This window comes from Asterias rubens, chromosome 17 (assembly GCF_902459465.1).
Source record: "Asterias rubens chromosome 17, eAstRub1.3, whole genome shotgun sequence".
In the NCBI taxonomy this organism is placed as follows: Eukaryota; Metazoa; Echinodermata; class Asteroidea; order Forcipulatida; family Asteriidae; genus Asterias; species Asterias rubens.
Window position 1 is genome coordinate 13,337,642 of NC_047078.1, and position 20,411 is coordinate 13,358,052.

At 42.1% G+C, this 20,411-nt stretch overlaps 1 protein-coding gene across 2 annotated transcripts in view; it reads left to right on the forward strand.

Annotated features, from left to right (window-relative positions):
* LOC117301426 (lysosomal alpha-glucosidase-like) overlaps positions 1 to 20,163 on the forward strand; it is a 118,215-nt gene extending 98,052 nt beyond the window's left edge. For both annotated transcript variants that reach the window (XM_033785410.1, XM_033785409.1), the window contains exons 12-14: positions 10,929 to 11,062; positions 15,097 to 15,248; positions 19,994 to 20,163. In XM_033785410.1, the coding sequence (XP_033641301.1) occupies positions 10,929 to 11,062; positions 15,097 to 15,248; positions 19,994 to 20,146 (439 nt within the window). In that variant the 3' untranslated portion in view covers positions 20,147 to 20,163. The remainder of the gene's footprint in view (positions 1 to 10,928; positions 11,063 to 15,096; positions 15,249 to 19,993) is intronic.
* The last annotated feature ends 248 nt before the right edge of the window (positions 20,164 to 20,411 follow it).

Here is a 20,411-nt window from a genome sequence, read left to right on the forward strand (position 1 = left end):
CGAAGGGAAATCTGAGGTTACCCCAGCCCTTTCTTCCCGTCGAGGGAAAAGGGCCAAAAAGGGGAATAGGTCACGGTGCTCTTCGAGCTCCAGTGATTCCTCCCGGGGATCCCGCAGGGACAAGCGTCACCGCGGTGACTCGCTTTCACGGGCCGACTTCATGGAGGCCTTTCAGGCGTTGGCCGCCTCCCTGACGGGCAGGTTGGAGCAGGGCCATGGCCCAGTGGCTCCGCCCGTTTTGTCGGCCCTTCATGGCGTGTCAGCCCTGCCGGGTTTCCCGGCCCGGGTCGACGCATCGGTCCCGTTCGACCACCAGTGGGTGGCCTCGGGTAGCGGTATCCCTCATACCGTGAGCAGGGCCCCGGCGTCTCCGCCGTGCCACCACACAGTACCGGTACCTGGCCCCTGTGGGGCCACCTGTGACCGCCAGGACTGTAACATCCCCGTCGTGGATCAGTTTGCACCCGTTGTCAGTATTCTCTGACTCGGGTTCATCTAAGGGCGTCATGTACGAGTTTGCGACCCTGCCCTTCGGGTTGTCCACTTAGCCCAGGGTGTTTACCCGGGTAGTGAAGACAATCGGGGCTGCTCTACGGAGGCGCGGGGTCATGGTCTTCATGTACCTCGACGACTGGCTGGTAGTGGGGCCATCGCGGGCGGCGACGGATGCAGCGCTCAGGCTCACCTGGCGCCTCACTTCCGATCTCGAGTTTCTAGTGAACACCGAAAAGTCGCATCCGATACTCTCGCAGACCCCTACCTTCGTCGGAGCGGCTCTCGATCTCCGCCCACCGAGGGGACTAGCCCGCCCTACGGAGGACCGCGTACTGAATCTTTTTCAGTGCGTGTCCTTCTTCTCCCAGCGGCTGTGGCACCGGCAAGGGCTTGGCTCAGGCTCCTTGGCCTTATGGCCAGCATGGTGGACTTGGTGGATTTTTGTTGACTCCGGATGCGGCCAATTCAGCTCCATCTGCTGTCTTTTTACCGCCCTCGACACCACCCTATCCACCTGCCGGTACCCACTACGCCCTGGTTGATCCCGCACTTGCGGTGGTGGCTGGACGAGGTCCATCTCACTCAGGGGCGCGTGTTCCGCCCCCCTCAGCCTTCGGTGACCATTGTCACCGATGCGTCACAGCAGGGCTGGGGGGCGACCCTCCACTCGCGCCAGATCGCGGGACAGTGGGGCCCGGAGCACCGCTCGTCCCACATCAATGTCCTAGAGTTGATGGCGGTCTTCAATGCCGTTCGGCATTTTCAGACTGCGGGTCGGGACGCGCGGTGCTCGTGCAGTGCGACAATACCTCGGTCGTGGCTTATGTCAACCGCCGGAGGTACCCGGTCGGGGCAGTTGTGCGCCCTGACTTGGGAGCTCCTTCACTGGTGCATCCGCCAGGGCGTTGCTCTGTCGGCAGTCCACATCCCGGGGGAAGAGAATGTGACAGCCGATGCCCTCTCCAGGGGCTGGATTGCCCCGACAGAGTGGTCCTTGCTCCCTCAGGTGGCACAGACCCTCTTCCGGCTGATCGACCGGCCTCACGGGCAAACAATCAGCTGCCAACGTATTGCTCAAGGGTTCCAGACCCCAACGCATGGCAGATCGACGCCCTGTCGATTCCGTGGGAGGGCCTCCTGGCTTACGCCTTTCCACCATTCTTGCTCATCCCCCGGGTGTTGACCAAGATAGAGACCGCCACTGCCGTGTTCTGGCCGCGTCAGCCGTGGTTCCCTCGACTCGTGAGGCTCCTGGTCCACCGCCCGGTGGTCCTGCCTCAACGTCCGGATCTCCTTTATCAACCCAGTTCCGGGATGATTCATCCGGCCCCGAGGGAACTCCACCTGACGTGCTGGGTGTTATCACCCAGTCGCTCCGCATAGCAGGCCTTTCACGCTGGGCTGCAGAGCTTGCCGCCCAGTCGAGGCGTGCCTCCACTCGTAAGATCTACGATTGCCGACTACGTCATTTCTTTAAATGGTGTAGACGGCGATCTATATGTCCCCCCAGTGCTTCTCTGAAGGACATAGGGGATTTTCTTCTTTACCTTTACGAGAGTGGGCTAGCGACCGCCACGGTTAAAAACTACCGGTCGGCCATTGCAGCCATTCATGAGGGCATTCCTGATGGCTCCTCAGTTTCTACCAATCGAGCGATCTGTCAGCTGGCAAGGGGCATGTTTGTATCCCGGCCTCCGGTACGCAAACTTGTCCCAACTTGGGACCTCCAGAGTGTTCTATCCACTCTAGCAGGTCCCCAATTCGAACCCCTCAGCAACGCTCCTTTGCTGCAGTTGTCGATAAAGGTTTCCTTTCTGCTGGCGGCCGCTACGTCGCGCAGACATAGCGAGCTCCACGCCGTGACATTGGCACCGGGTCACATTCGTTGGGAACCCGGTGGTGTCCGCCTGGTTCCTTCCGCCGGGTTTCTGACGAAGAATCGGTCTGATTCTTTTCAGCCCCCGAACATTTTCGTTCGGGACTTAAAGTCCTTCTCTGCGGTCGCGGCTGACAGACTTTGGTGCCCTGTCCGGGCGCTTAAATGGTACATAAGCCGCACCAAGCCTATCCGCTCCAGCCATCACCAACTATTCTTGGCCTCGACAACCCCTCATCAACCGGTAACGCGCGATACTATCGCTCGCTGGATCGTTACAGCCATCCGCTCCGTTCCGGGCGGGTGGCCGGCGGCCGAGGGCAATATTCACGCCCACGACGTCCGCGGGGTGTCGTCCTCTTGGGCATTTTTTAAAGGTATACCAATAGAGGATATAACCAAGGCAGCCTGTTGGAAGAGTGCTACAACCTTCTCACAGTGCTACCTGAAGGACGTACTCCAGACTGATGGCCAGGCAGGCCGTGCGGTGTTGCAGTCGGCCTCCCGTGGGTCATCCTCCCGCTAGTCCTCTTCGCATCAAGTCTTCACCCTCGTTGAGTTCTTGTCTGTATACCATACATTTCTTATTTCTTGCAACAGCTGGTGCCTCCTTCCGGTCGCGCCTCGTTGCCATGAAGCCATAATAATTGTATGATGTGCAATAGTCCCGCGTATACCCACCGCCTTCCTAAACGGTGCTAGTCTATGCAATTGTAGTAATTTGCTCTACAGGTAAGTAGAGTGACGTAGACTCCCCCCCCCCCCCCCCACAGTAGTGTGGGTAGGGTCTACGAACGAGTACTTACCTGTAGAGCATCCCTCCCGCCTGCCCCACTATACTTGGTTCTTGTATACTTGTATGTATGAGTTTCCGAGAAAGATGGCAATTGCGCATGGCGTTCGCGCCGTGGTGCACTGGGCGATGGAGGGCTGTTGCACTTGTAAAAAAGTCTTAGTGTTACCTAGCGGCGCATAGGGAATATGTAATTGTAGTAATTTGCTCTACAGGTAAGTATTCGTTCGTAGACCCTACCCACACTACTGTGGGGGGGGGGGGGGGAATACTTAGCGCCTTCAGTACTGTGGTGTTTAGGCTTTAAAGGCAGTGGACACTATTGGTAATTGTCAAAGACTAGCCTTCACAGTTGGTGTATTTCAACATATGCATAACATAACAAACCTGTGAAAATTTGAGCTCAATTGGTCGTCGAAATTGCGAGATATTAATGAAAGAAAAAACACTGTTGTCACACGTGTGCGTTAAGATGGTTGATTTTGAGACCTCAAGTTCTAAACATGAGGTCTCGAAATCAAATTCGTGGAAAATTACTCATTTCTCCAAAACTAGGTCACTTCAGAGGGAGCTGTTTCTCACAATGTTTTATACCACCAACCTCTCCCCATTACTCGTTACAAAGTAAGGTTTTTCCCAATAATTATTTTGAGTAATTACCAATAGTGTCCACTGCCTTTAACCACTGAGACTCTTAGACATGTTAGATTAGACTGATTCATGATGACGTTTATTATTGGTCAGACATCTTGGATTGCAACTTATAGACTTAACAACTACAGTCAATAGAGGGCGGTATAACTCTACATTACCCCCTTTTTTAGATAAAGAAAAAAAATGAATTTTTTCTCTTTGCTGAGATGTTCAAAAAAGAATTTCTCAAAAGTCTCTTTGAGCACAAACAAAAATGGTTGATTAGATGCATTCTTTAAATGTCTTTACTTGAATGCCTTGCGAAATGTCCATTGCTTCAAGTTGCTAACATGATAATCACAACAGTATGAATTTCTCATCAAATTTCAAAAAAGATTAAATGTATTAAAAAAGAAGACTTAAAGTGTCCTTTAGTTTCAAAGTTCTTTGACAAACAAACGGTTTGGTGTGTGTAGTCCTCTTGAATTCACCAGTCCAGATGTTTTTTATCAGAAAATCTGAAAAACGTTTATGAGTGCAATGGTGCGAATATGTTCATGAGTTGAAAGATGGTATACACACAATGAATGTTTATGAGTGCAATGGTGCGAATATGTTCATGAGTTGAAAGATGGTATACACATTTAATGAATGTTTATGAGTGCAATGGTGCGAATATGTTCATGAGTTGAAAGATGGTATACACATAATGAATGTTTATGAGTGCAATGGTGCGAATATGTTCATGAGTTGAAAGATGGAATGTTCTGTTCAACGAGGCGGAGGCGAGTTGAATGGAACATTCCAGCTTTCAACGAATGAACATATTCGCACCATTGCACGAATGAAAAACATTCATTATTTGTTTTATATAACATCCAAGTAGATCTTTGTCATTTTGATTGAAAGATACAACTTTCAAAACAAACAAAGCGTAGGCCTACGATTTTTAATTGTAGAAGCCGAATGCTAGTAGTTTTACTAATATGCCTTGCAGTAACACTGCTGCGTTACCAAAGACACGTGCACGCAGTGATGTTTTTACTCAGCTTTTTTGTTCCATCCGAAAAAGTACCATTGCACGCTGGCAGCGTGAGTGAGTGACAATGGTGACGGTGAGTGACAATGGTGACAATGACAGCGTGCAATGGTACTTTTATTTGCTATCACGTGACGGACAATCCTCCAATCAAATGGCAAGGATCTGCTTGGGCGTTATATAAAACAATATATAACACTAAAAATTACACAATATTGATAAAAACATTATTATAAGAAGACAAAAATAGTACACCGAAACCTGAATCTGAAGGCTTTACAATAAAGAAACCCGGAACTACATCACCGAGGAATCATATTTCTTTGACGATGAACCTCGTTACCCCCCCCCCCCCCTTTAAACGTGGTTCAAAGTGTCAATCACTTCAGGAAAATCTAGCATCGGGACTTAAATAGACAGGGATGTTTTTAAGGGATGCAAGTGTAGGTAAAAACAGCTTGGGGTCTACTTTGGGGAAACCAGACCAGACATGCCAGATAACAAAGAAAAGTTTCTTAAAAGGCACTTTTTAAAATAACAAAATATAATAATATATTGTAGAAAGTCCGATGGACACTTAAAAGATCACGTTGCCTTCGATCGGACGAGTTGGTCTATAAAAAGCATTTGAAACCGTTTGTTAGGAAATGCATATGGCTAGATAGATGTTATAAAAGTAGAATATAATGATGCACACAAGTATCACTCAAAATTGCACGGTTTTCATTTAACGTTGTGAACTAAAGAAAACACAAAATTAATTGTATGAGCTGTACAAGCAACTTTGGATGTGTAACATATTCTGTGCCATTCATGCGAAATGTTCAATCATGCCGTGCGACTTGTAATAAAAGCATTGATACACAGTGCTTGCTGCAATACATGACCTTGTTTCATGGCTCTGTTTACTGTATAAGCAAAGAACCTGGGCATACGGAAGTGGGTAAATCTGTGCTTACGTCTAGCGTATTTTCACAGATTGGACGGTTATAGCAATGAGCAATAGCAGAGTTTAAACAGAAATGCGGCGCTCAAAGGCAGAGAATGGTGATGCAAGGGCAGAATTTGGCTGGCGGTAAGCAGAGCCATGAAATGTGGCATGGAAGACCCAAGTCCTTAAAGCGGAAAATACTGCGTATGAAATAAACTCAAGAAGCCTGTTAGCATCAAATTCTTGCAAGATAACAGAAACTTGTAACCAGCCAAAGTTCCGTAAATTTTGCATTGCTTGCAACTGTAGCCCCACTTTTGTTTGCTTAGTAAATACATTTGCTAAGTAATATTTTCTGCTTACAGCAACTAAATTGGGCCTATAAAGCCTATACTCATATCTATCATGTTGCCTGCTAAGCACAGAAAAATACTGCTTCACAGAAAAATTTACCAGCCAGAATTAAATTGCATAGTTGACATTGTTGTGACTGGTGCCCACTAAATTATTGCTTAGCAAAGAAATTTGTCAAGCAGTAGTTTCTTGATGAAATTGAGCCCAGAGTTCAGTCGCTGGCGTTCTGATTAAAATAAAATCTTACATACAACTGCAGCGCATTTCACAATAACCATAACAATGCGCTTTACGTTAGTGCCCTGGTCATAGGGCCAATAACATCTATTTAATGTTTCTTAGCTCCCTGTGGAGTATACAGCCCTGACCTGCCTATAAGGCGCTTGTGGCTTTTCATACACAATATCAACCTCTACCCTCGCCGGTTCCCATCTTAAGTTTGGATTGACAGACTTAAGGGTCACAGGGTTTTTAAACCTTTTGTTAATCCTGGCCAGCTTAAAATAGGTTGTCTCTGTCCCTAGTTCCATGCTCTTCCCTCCCCCACCCTGTTTTCCTGTCCTCTCCCAATCTACCCTACTCTCTCATCTATTCTTCACTTGTTTCTTGTTGTATCAAAACCTTATGTCAGTCTTCATTATTCAGGACCAGTGCTTTAGTTGCCATCATGTATGCCTTATGTAGCTCTGTTCAACATATTTTGTAATTTTTGTTTTCCTTTTACCATAATCTTATTTGCAATTACATGTATGGTTATTGTTCTTAATGAAATGGCTGAATAAATAATAATAATAAGAATATACCCCTGGGTGAACAGAAGCAATTTTAGTAAAGTATCTTGCTCAAGGACTGGGATTCTAACCCACACTCCGGTGACTGCACCAGTCTTTAATTTGATGCTCTTAACCACTTGGCCATGACGCTCTGATACAATGTATTACCAAAGATTATAGAGCGCCGCAAGGCGCAAGATGCAGAACTGAAGCTTTATCTATTGTTGGAACGTGAAATACGCATGGGCGCCATTTCAGCAAGTGAATGTTTTGTTTCCCATTGATATGAATGGTCATTGTCTGCACTGAACTGCACTGATCTATTGTTGTATCAAAAGAGTTACTTGCCGAAATGGCAACCAGTGGGATTTCACATTTCAGCCCGAGTTCCGCATCTTGCGCCTTGCGGCGCTCTATAATCTTTGGTATTACACACCTGGCAGATTAATGTACTGGTTTTGATACGCTGTTATTACTGCACATACCGCATACATGTACATGCACGTATTATACACATACACACAACTGGATTCCATTATTGATTATTTTGAGTGAATACATCCATTTTGTTTTGTTAATTCAGTATCACGATTTTACTACAGACAACAGGCTTATAGTGCGCATAAAATCTAGACGTAGATACCAAAAACACAATCTCAGCAATGTATTATTTAGAAAAAAATCAGACTTTGAGCTGGGTCATTTTGATACGTGAGCGACGGAATAGACAACCACTACACAATTTCAAATATTTTATTAAAATTTGTATTAACTATTCTCATATAACTTAAATTATTAACAATGAACAGCAACAGTTCATGAATTGTCAAAAACTCCACCTTGTTACACTCAAGAAAAGGGAGCAAACTCTTCAAAAGTAATGCGGTAAGGGGTTTATTTGAGATGTATAGGTGAGGGACCCTGTGGCTTTACGTCCCATCCGAGGACGAAAGTAAATTCGTCCTTAATCATTTTAATTATTTCAGGAAAATAGTTGGATGAAGGCAACAAGATAGACAACAAGATTTGTGTTATCTGTTTTTGCTGAATGTCCGTCCCTCACTTTGAAAAAGTAAATATAATTATGACTGTGTGACCTACAAGGCGACTCTGACTTTTGATATTCCTTCTGGAAAGCTGGTGTTGTCTATCGATAGATGGGGCTGGGTATACACTTCTTCTTTTGCAAATTTTAGCATTTGGATTTTCGATACATCAGTTGTTTAAAATTACATTGAATGAGAATATCATAAAATGTTAAAAGTGTTTACATTTTAATTTGTAAAATTACCATTAAGGGTGCGTTGTTACCATTATAAGTTTAAGTTATTTTATGTTCCCTTTGCCAATCCCTTGCGCTGAAGATTTTTAAGACTTTAAAGATTTTTAACATTGACCGGGATGCTTTCATTAAGCTTGGGCGATATCGATTTATTTTATTCACGATATATCGTCAACAATATATCGCGATATTCGATATAATCGCGATTTTTTAAATTTAACATCATCAGTCTACAAACTCCCAGTGAAAGTTGTAGAAGAGACAGTTGTAGCATAAGAGAGGTGTTGTAATGACCTATTCTTCCGGTTTTACTCCAAACCAATGGGGTGTAAAACTAGGGGCCATTACTTACATGCGTTTAAGATGTTAACGTCTGCGCATGACAGACTGCTCTATTGTTTGCATGACTAATAAGTTCGCGCTAGCGCTACTTGCACACACGTGGTGGTGCAGCACACACGTGGTGGTGCAGTGAGCATGCAGTGACCCTGGCGTTCTGCAGACGCACTGTAGTTTTCGGTAGTCTGTGTGAGACCGCCTAATCCCCGCTTTGATGTTTTTTCCCCCCCTGAAACAACCCGGCCGGTCCAATCTACAAAGGAATATTGCGGCTGCGTCACAGACTGAGAGTGAGGAGGGAGGCCAATATTCAGTAGGTCTTTACTTTTATTTGATGGCGCAGTGTGGCAGCGCTTATCAATTGAATACATTTACCAACAGATCGGTAAATGTATTCAATTGATTAGCGCTGCCGTCGTAAAAGTAAAGGCTTACATAATTTAGTAATGTTTGGTAATTCAATGACGCACCATTAGCAGTTGATTTCTTTTTTCAAATAAAACTTTCTTTTTGAACGGATAAACTTTCTGGTACTCATAAATTATTACCTTTTTAATGAAAAAAATAAACAACTAACGTTAAACGGACTGATCTTTGCCTCAGCCTCTTAAAAACAAAATAACAAAATAATAAGCACCATTACACCATTATAGTTGAATGAAACTATAGGCTATATAAAGTCAAGTTTATTTCAGCATTAGTGACAACAAGAAGATAACATCAAGAATAAACAAAATGGAAGGAAAGGAACAAGGCACCTCCGTTAATTTTTTTTTTAACACAACAACAATTGAATCATGGAGTATTGAATATCGATTAATTTAAAAGTATATAATTACAGCTTCTCACTTTCTCTTGTTTAATCAAATGGAGGTATAACAAAATTAAGGTAAGCAGTTTTGTAAGAGTTTTCCGAGTTAAATTTGAAACCACTGAAAAATAATTTGTTAGGGTAAGTATATTTGCAGTCAGTTATTTTGGATCAGCAAGTTTTACGAAGAAGAATGAATGAATAAAGATCGGCTCTTTTAATTATTTCCAAACTGAGTTGACCATCACTCTTCTCTATAGAGCCTAACCAAATAAACTACCAAGTTTAATAGCCGATTTACACCTCGGATGGGCGCAGACAGCGGCCCTGAGCCGCACACTCAAAGGGAGTGTAATGTGATACAATAGTGATACTAAATGTAGTTTTCGGTAGTCTGTGTAAGACCGCCTAATCTCCGCTTTGATTGTTTTTTTTCCCCAAAGAAACCCGGTCGGTCCAATCTACAAAGGAATCTTGCGGTTGCGTCTGTGACTGTCACAGACCGCAGGTGACTCGCAGCTCTTTAGTGATGATGTAAGATTATCTCCACTATGAGATTTATTGTCGCAAGACGTCTCGGTTAGGAAATACATCGCGATACTTAGTCGATATCGCGATTTACCGATATTTTGATTAATACAAAATCGATCCGATATCGATATCGTTTCCAAATTAGTATCGCGATATTCGATAATATCGTGGTATCGCCCAAGCTTAGCTTTCATGTTGTTTTACCAAAGTGTATTTCAGTCTGTCATTGTGTTCTCTTGCATTGCATGGGCCAATGGTCTGTCTGTGGGTAATCGATATAAAATCCACAGAATCACTAGATCTGCTAGTAAGCTCATTGGTGTTCCTGTAAAACACTTAGGTTTAATGCTACAATGTACTTTTCTACGCTCATACGCATGAAAAACACTTTCAGTCTATTGGACAATGAAAAATAAAACACACTTTTAAGACAACAGACATTTTAAGTTTCTTCAGGTTTAATAAAGCATGGGAATGTGCGGGTGCTTTATTTTTCATTGTCCAATTATCGGTGCTTTTGAAAAAATGCAAAATTTAATATTGTTCAATGATTTCTTTCAACACAACACCCCTCCAGCTATGAAATGGTAAGGCCCCCGGGTAAACAACTCCTTATGAGGAGATTGCTGTGCGCGTCGCGCGAATCGCGTGATGTGGCACAACTGTTCCAGCCATTGCTCTCGACCAATTGGAATGAAGAAACTGTCTTATAAGCACAGGTGCAAGCTCGCGTGTCACGCCCATGTTTCAACACTTTTTACTGGTGTTATATCATCCATTCAAACAGATGGGACTCGTCCTAAGTCCTAAGATTAATCCATAGTTCAGAAGAGTTGGGTGAAATCGACGGTTGGTTCGATCCCCGTCTTAAGGTCGCGAGTAGAGTTTGTATTTTTGTTGGCTTCCTGCTCCCTGTGCCATGCCATTTTTTTTTTTTTTTGGGGGGGGGGGGGTCGTACATGTATATATAACAAATTTACCTTCAGACTCTAACACAAATTAAGGCTTCACCAAACACTTTCTTTAAAAAAGTTTATTCAGATTAAATCTTCAGGTCTGACTTTTTTTCAGTGCATTGGTGAAAGTACGAGAAAAAAGAAGTTTTGTCATCTCCCGATCAACGTACCCTGGAAGTGGCAAATATGCTGGCCATTGGCTTGGTGATAACTACAGCCTGTGGCCAGATATGGCTTACTCTATTGCAGGTAAAGCACTAAACCTCATTTGACTCTTTATGTTTGTTTGTTTTATGTTTAGTTATTATTTGGTCATAAATTGAAATTGTCTGCCCTACAATTTTGTAAAAGTTTATAAGAATTAAACAACCTTCCAAATTTTTTCGTTTTCAAACTAGTTTTTTTTGGTCTTCCACCAGTTGTAGTGCCCTCACCTGCCACTTTGTCACAACACAAACTGGTGAAGATTGTTTATTGTGCCTCTTTTTGCCTGAACAATTAGTTTGGTTTAAAATATGAAAGTTTGTATCCTGCCATCATACATTATCTACCAAATGTGATGTTGTTGAATTCCAGAAACAGCAAAAAGGTTTGCGCCCAACAGCCGAAAGCCTCTGTGTATTGTTCTATTTTTATGTTTGTTTGTTTGATTGTTTCTTTCTTTCTTTCATTCGTTCTTTTTGTGTGTTTTTTTCCATGATTTTTTTTTTCATTGATGAACCTTCAAAAAGTGAAGGTCAAATACATTGAAACTTAATGTACTTATTATAGACCTAGTGTCATAGTTAAAAAATGAGGATAAAACAAACTTCTTGGTTGTTTGTAATCGTCGGTCATGTTTAAAGCATCCAGTTGAGAGCACACTTCATTGGCTGTCGACTTGGCAACTGCCTAGTGACCAACACAAGAGACGGTGTCATAATTATTGTAACACTCCTTCCTTTCACAAAAGACAAACTACAAAATGTAACTTTTAACAACTTAGTAATAAACATACATTGTAGATACAATTTGTGCACTCACTAAAATTTGTTGTCAGTGACTAAAACTTTCACAATTAATTTTACTGTAAGTATAACGAGTTTCCGGAGAGTTGTTGAGAACAAAAGACCCTAATATTGCAAAAGGCAATTACCAAAAGGCAGGTGGATTAATGCAAGCAGGTAGGTTTCTTTAGTCATTGTTTGTGTGTTTATGTTAAAAGGCTTTGAATACTGCCCATGGGCAGGTGGATTAATGCAAGCAGGTAGGTTTCTTTAGTCATTGTTTGTGTGTTTATGTTAAAAGGCTTTGAATGCTGCCCACGGGCAGGTGGATTAATGCAAGCAGGTAGGTTTCTTTAGTCATTGTTTGTGTGTTTATGTTAAAAGGCTTTGAATGCTGCCCACGGGCAGGTGGATTAATGCAAGCAGGTAGGTTTCTTTAGTCATTGTTTGTGTGTTTATGTTAAAAGGCTTTGAATACTGCCCATGGGCAGGTGGATTAATGCAAGCAGGTAGGTTTCTTTAGTCATTGGTTGTGTGTTTATGTTAAAAGGCTTTGAATGCTGCCCACCGGCAGGTGGATTAATGCAAGCAGGTAGGTTTCTTTAGTCATTGTTTGTGTGTTTATGTTAAAAGGCTTTGAATGCTGCCCACGGGCAGGTGGATTAATGCAAGCAGGTAGGTTTCTTTAGTCATTGGTTGTGTGTTTATGTTAAAAGGCTTTGAATGCTGCCCACGGGCAGGTGGATTAATGCAAGCAGGTAGGTTTCTTTAGTCATTGGTTGTGTGTTTATGTTAAAAGGCTTTGAATGCTGCCCACGGGCAGGTGGATTAATGCAAGCAGGTAGGTTTCTTTAGTCATTGGTTGTGTGTTTATGTTAAAAGGCTTTGAATGCTGCCCATGGGCAGGTGGATTAATGCAAGCAGGTAGGTTTCTTTAGTCATTGTTTGTGTGTTCATGTTAAAAGGCTTTGAATGCTGCCCACAGGCAGGTGGATTAATGCAAGCAGGTAGGTTTCTTTAGTCATTGTTTGTGTGTTCATGTTAAAAGGCTTTGAATGCTGCCCAAGTTTTGCTTGTGAGTCGATCCCAGTTGATCAGGCGAAAAGCTCTACTTCTGACAACATGTTATTTATAGTTTTAAAATGGAGATAAAGCAAACTTCTTAGTTGCTTTTGATCATCGATCATGTTCAAAGCTTTCAGTTTATGAGCACTTTAATATGGCTGCCACCTTTGCAACTGCCTAGTGACCACAAGAGGGTATAATTATTGTAATGATATTGTGACAACAATATTAGCTACATAGTACATGTACTTCTATGTACATATTTCTACATATTTCTATGTCAATTTTCATATTTAAAGGCAGTGGACACTATTGGTAATTGTCAAAGACTAGTCTTCTCACTTGGTGTATCTCAACATGCATAAAATAACAAACCTGTGAAAATTTAAACTTAATTGGGTGTAAAAGTTGCAAGATAATATCGACCAAAAAACATCCTTGTCACACGAAGTTATGTGCTTCTACTGATGTTTGATTTTGAGACCTCAAATTCTAAGTCTGAGGTCTTGAAATCAAATTCGTGGAAAATCGCTTCTTTCTCAAAAACTACAGTACTTCGAAGGGAGCCAATTCTTACAATGTTTAATACTATCAACCTCTCCACATTACTTGTTACCAAGTAAGGTTTTATGCTAATAATTATTTTGAGTAATTACCAATAGTGTCCACTGGATTTAAAAACTTTGTGGTATATAAATAATACAATATATCTGAAACCCTGTTCAGTTCTAAATCTTTGAAAAGGGGTTATTACCTCATATTCATTGAACCTTAACTTCCGGAGGGTTGAAGTTTAATTTAAACTAAATCCCATTTCTTTAACCGTCTTTTTTGGCATGTGGCCTTAAAGGCAGTAAACACTATTGGTAATTACTCAAAATAACTTTGAGCCTAAAACCTTACTTGGTATTGAGTAATGGGGAGAGGTTGATGGTATAAAACATTGTGAGAAACAGCTCCCTCTGAAGTGACATAGTTTTTCGAGAAAGAAGTAATTTTCCACGAATTTGATTTTGAGACCTCAGAATTAGGTTTTGAGGCCTCGAAATCAAGCATCTGAAAGCACACTACTTCGTGTGACAAGGGTGGTTTTTTCTGTCATTATTATCTTGCAACTTCAACGACCAATTGAGCTCAAGTTTTTACAGGTTTGTTATTTTATGCATATGTTGGGATACACCAAGTGAGAAGACTGGTTTTTGACAATTACCAATAGTGTTCACAGTCTTTAATGAAGGATTGAGAATGTATGAGGATACTTGACACATGCTTGAATCTAAGTTCAACCATGGAGGAAGGAAGAGAAGGAGTTCGAACGAAGGGACTTCAAAAGACGAACACGCATGGTACCGCTGTCGTTTAACGACACCTCGTTATCACCCATATACATGTACATTACACAAACAATGGGCGACCTGCCGTGTGTGAGTTTGCGCTTGGTTCTTCACCAAACTATGGCTCGTATGTCGTATGGATATAATAAAGGAAAAACTACTTTTTTTGAGACACGATAACGTTTTTGGACGCTACCAGACACCTTAACGATGAACACAATTGAATACCAACCACTCTCGTGTGCTTATACCCAAATTTTGATCCACTGCTAGTGACCAGAAAGTTGCAAAAAATGTAAATATAAGCTATGAGATTTCCATGTAAACACCACAAACGGTCAATGAAATTGTGTATATTCACAATTCTTGTCTCTAATGATTAAACTTTACACGAAGGCAACGGTGCAGAGTGGCGGTACCAAAGGTTCTGTACAAAGCGATCTAATCCCGCTCGTTAATCGGCCGTCCAGCTGGAGGTCTCCTATCTTTTTCCGCTGGTCAGACAGGGGCATCGTCAGGGTATTCTTTTGTTACTCTGCAGTTTTGCGGGTCGTTCAAGCTCCTTCTCTTCCTTCCTCCGTGGTTCAACTGACTATCAAGCAAGAACTACTGCCATCTGTTGGCGACTGGTGATGTTACAGTCTTCAACAGAGCGCTCTGTCATGACAAGTTTAAAATGAACCCTTTTGTTGAAAACCTGTAGCAAGTTCAACATGTTCAAGATTTAAATTTTGCACATACTTATCTCAATGTCTGGATAAGAAATAGCCTTTTTATTAAAAAAGTTAAAATAATTGAACAAAGTTTCTATGAAAATGATGTTCCATGAGCTTTTACGATTTCACTTTTTTACAGTCAATATTAGCAATTGATGATACAACAATTTGTTTCTTGCTAGGTATTATGTCATTCAGTTTGTTTGGTATACCTCTTGTTGGAGCTGATATTTGTGGCTTTAATCTCAACACATCAGAGGAGTTGTGTCAACGGTGGATGCAACTGGGGGCTTTTTACCCCTTTTCACGCAACCATAATACTTTGGGTTCTAAGGTATGTTTGTGTATATGTAGTAAATAATTGCAACTTTCTTGATCAAGCTGGTATTGGACAGTTTCCAGTCTCTGATTGGTCAAAACCCGATCACTTTGGGATGTATTACAGGATGATAAAGGACCGACTTTGGAAAATAGCAAATAAAGGGCCCCTTAACCAGCATACATTGTGTCCAACTAGTTTGCGCTTTGCACTGTATCACATGCTTATTTATCTTATATTTTCATGCAACTTCGCGCACATGCCTGACGCGCTGAAAACATATCAATTTTTATGTAACAGTCGCGAGCGTATAAACTCATTTGTCCATGGTCTTGTTTACAGCTACATGCTACAACTGTACATGGACTCTGAGCTCGTGCGTGCGTTTTAACACACAAAGAACAGATCGTCCAATCATTTGCCTCCTTTGACCCCAGTGAAGGCGCTTAACAGACGATTCTTTTAAAGAGTCACTGGTCTCAAAGTATCAGTTATGTGATTTACGCACGAAAGAGATGGGAACCATGAAACGCTTAAAAATAGCCCCTGAACATGTCTGGAAGTATCCTCGAGAGAAAAGTCACTAAATTTGGAAATTTTTTAGTTGGTTATTTTATTAAGAAGGTATTTATTAATGGGAATAACAGTGTTCGGACTCGGTCTTCACTGCGTGATAATGACCTTTGTTGGTGGCTGGCACTGTTAATGGACCTTGCCTCCGGCTCGGTCCGTTAACAGTGCCAGCAACCAACCCAACCCAGTCATTACCATGCGGTGAAGACTGGGTCCTCGCACTGTTATTCCCTAAGTGTTGTTGACTCGATTCAGTGGCTTGGACTCGAGTCTGACACGAGTGTCCAATTTTGTTGACCTGTGATTTGACTTGACTTGGACAAAAATGACTTGCAACTTGACTTGACTTGGACAAAAATGACTTGCGACTTGACTTGACTTGACTTGGACAAAAATGACATGCGACTTGACTTGACTTGACTTTGACAAAAATGACTTGTGACTTGACTTGACCTAACTTGGACAAAGATGGCTTGTGACTGGACTTGACTGATGGGGGGGGGACACAAAGGTAGATTTTACTTAAGTTTGTCACACGTTTATGAGAGTGAACTTTTTTTGGGACATCATGTGACTTGTGACTTGACTTGACTTGCAAAAATCTTACTTGTGACTTGACTGGACTTGGGCGAAGATGACTTGGTGACAACACTGTTATGTAATCATTCACATGCTGTGTTAATGTGTTGGCTATTAATGTGCATAAATGCCCCAGACTCTTTAAACCACTGGGCCCCGCTTTGATCTTGCATTGATCTTGCAGTTCGAGAAAGGGGGATCAAACCCAACAATTACGGGAAAAGGTAATCAAATGAAAGTTGGAACGCGAGTACTATCAGGATCAGACCCTATAACTGTGATCCTCTTCGAGAGTAGGATTAAAGCAGGATCTGAGGGCAATCGACGTCAAGTGGGAACGCAAAGGGTGATCAAACCACGCAATTTGAGGGAGAACATCCGGTTTAGGCCAGAATGGCATGAAAGGTTGACACTTGTTGGTGATGGTCTTTTATACCTCTTCCCACAACAATACGACCTTATGAAGATCGTGTCGATCACCCCGATCTGAAAAAAAGTATCAAATCGGGGCACAATCGCCGTCAAAATCCATCAGTTTTGAAAATTACAGACTAAATCATGACTGCACTGCGATGCGTCTGCGTCAAAAGCGCTGCTGACTCGATGCCACTACGGTAACACTTAGACCAATGCTGACCAAGTAGGACTTTCTACTTCGTTGCCGCTGTGACGTACGGGATCATACTATGCTGTTACACAAACCTAGAAGACTGTAAGACGATACCACTACACTGGTGCTGACCATATTAAGCTTCAAGTACGCCTCTAGACTTGTGGCGATGTCTATTACCCCATTCGCACAGCACTATGACCTTGAGAAGATCATGCAAATCACCCAATCTCAAAAAAATAATCAAGTCGGGGTATGATCGCCGTCAAAATCGAACAATTTGGAAAATGTCAGACTTCGCCCAACTTACTGTTTTAACGGCAAAAGTGTTCTGACACGCTGCCACTATGATTACTGACGAAAACACCAAGACCAATGCCGACCAAGCTGTTTTCTTCTTCGAAATGGTTGCCGGCAGTGCTGCGTTTTAATTACAACCACAGAGATCTTACCGCGATGATACCATGCTGCTTGTACGATAATTGCGTTTCCACTACGTTTTTGCTCCGCTTATTGTTGGCCACGAACCGGCTACGCTTATTTTGAACATGTTCAAAATGTTCAAAATAAGCGTGGGGAGAGCTTGTAGCTTCCCGACCAAACCATGGTCAGAGAGATCCTCCGACGTTTGACCCATGATTGGTCCGTGATCTGTCATGCTCTCAGCCACTTTTCCATTGTAGTAGAACCAACGTCTATGTGTGAACTTGTTCAAAATAAGCTTTGGGAGAGCTTGCAGCCTCCCGACCTACATGTAGGAAATCCCTTCCCGCTCATGATGATCCTCCTACGTTTGGCCCACAATTGGCCACGGTCTCGGCCATTTTTTTATCGCAGTAGAAGCGGCGTCTATGTGTGACCGGGGTTTTAGTGACTGCCATGGTGAACATTGCATCACGGTGTGTTGCATTAGAAAAAAACGTACGTGAAGCGCCTTAATTGGAGCATTTTAAAAAATAGATTTGGCACTATATAAATTTGTTTTATTATTATTATTAAAATTGTTGTTTAAGCAACCTATTATACTGTCAGTCTTTGGTATATTAGGCACTGGTTTTTTTTGCTTCATCTTGTAACTATTGATGTAGTTTCATGTAGTTATAACGAATCCAACCCAATTACGGTTGCTAATAAAATGATCCTTACCTTACTTTACATGTGAGAAAAACTTTGAAATGAAGTATTTTACGAAATTTTTTGGCGATGATATAACAAAGAAATTATTATACTATAAGAAAACCTGACATCGACAGACAACAAAATGGTGGCTACCAACAGAGCTAGCATCATGCAGAGCAGGAGCCGGCTGTGGTAAGGGCGCCATGCACATGCAAGCTGCACACTTAAATGACCTTCTGATCCACTTCCGTTCCCAATCAAATCTCGCAACTGTGGATAAATTGTGGAACGCGGTCTTTGTCTATCCTGATGGATTGAGAGGAGATCACGGGTGTGGAGACATAGAGATAAAAATGTGTTTGTTGGTGCACAAGCTTTTTACGGCCGTTCTTTAACGGCTGTTTAAAACAAAGTCGCTTATTTCTGCATAACACTGTCTATTATGTCACTATAAACTCCATGTCAAACCTGTTTCTTCGCTAAATGGAACCTTGAAAATTTATAAAAAGAAAAGGTAAACAGATTTTCTTACATTATTTTACTTTTTAAGAAAAAGGACAATTATTTAAATGTGAATAAGCAAGTAGTGAGTCGGTCTGAAATAGGGGAATAAAAGGGTAGCGATGAGTTCCGTTTTAAACGGCCGTTTGAAACAGGCAGGGTTGTTGTCGTGTGATAAAGGCCCAAAACCTTTGTTTATGACCAGTAAAAAGTGTAAATTCTTTGGCGTGACACACGACTTTGCACTCGTTCTTTACTATTTCATAGCTGGAGGGGTGTTGTGTTTAAAGAATTCATTTAACAATTATAATTTTTGCATTTACTTTACTTTAATTTGACCAAAAAGTGATGATGTTTTTGACCGAAAAGGTATTTATGAATGGGAATCAAAGTGTGTTGAATCAGTTTTCAACTAGTTGAAACCCGTCTAGGCCTGGTTCTTTATAATTTACCTCGACTTCGTCTCGGTAAAATTATCAAGAACCAGGTGGGGATTAAACCACTAGTTGAAAACCTCTTCACCACACATTGGGTCCCTTATTTAAGACCTCGTTGCCACATTTTTATTGCCTAAGTATGTTTCATACACCTCAATGTGATATTTTTTGAATCATGGAATAATAGGGTAGTTACTAGTTCCTTCAGGGCCATTTAAAAACCAGCAGGGTCGAATTGCCGTGTGATAGAGGCCCGAGTCGGAAGGCGAGGGCTTTTATCACAGGGCAATTTGATCCGGCAAGTTTTTAAACGACCGTGAAAGAGTAGCTACCCTTTTATTCCCATTCATATACCCTTTTGGTTAATAAAAGGCGTAATAAAGTAAGAAACTCTGTAAAACTTATTCGTTTCCGCATGGTTTCCAACGTGCTCTGTCCTCTATGGTATGTACATGTTACATGTACATGTACAGTACATGTACGACATCCGTGTGTTGCATGCCTATTTCCAACAGTTTTTGGTTCCGTCCGTGTGCATGTACGTACAGTCTGGGTGCAACACGTCCTGGGTTTTCTTTCACACAAAACGTGGCCAACTCACCGACAGCGCCTTTACGCCCGTAACAAGATTAGTCTTGCATCAAGACTAGCGCAGAGTATCCGCTCACAACCGATTATAAACACTGGTCGTTATCAAATGTTTAAACACCCCCACTATGCGCTCTCCACCAATAGGAATAGCGAAACTGTCTGTCGGAGTATCCGCTTACAACTGATTATATCACTGGTCATTATCAAAGGTTAAAACACGCCCACGATGCGCTTTCCACCAATAGGAATAGCGAAACTGTCTTAGGTATTTACATGCATGAATGAAAATTATTTATTTTGTAAATGTACAGTGTGTATCACTAAAACTGAACTTGTATGATCACTTACAGGATCAGGACCCTACAGCATTTAGTGATGATATGCAGTCATCTACAAGAAAAGCATTAAACTTAAGATATGCTCTTCTGCCTTACATCTACACATTGTTCCATTTTGCACATGTCAAGGGGAGCACAGTTGCAAGGCCTTTGTTTTTTGAGTAAGTATTAGTCTTTTTAGGGAAATGTGTTTTTCATCATCATCATCTATACTATTAAAGCCGAAGCCTGCGCCATCTTTGATTAGAATTTGAACGTCCACAATTTTAGTTTTTGGTCTGTTACCTTACAAGCGCTCTCAGCTATATGGAGTCCTTTGATATGCCATGGTGCCAGAGTCAGTGCACGGCCACCCAAATTCCCTGGTGTGCGTCGTCTGTTGGAGACAGCTCAGGCGAGATGAACTTCATGACTTTATGAACTTTCAAGA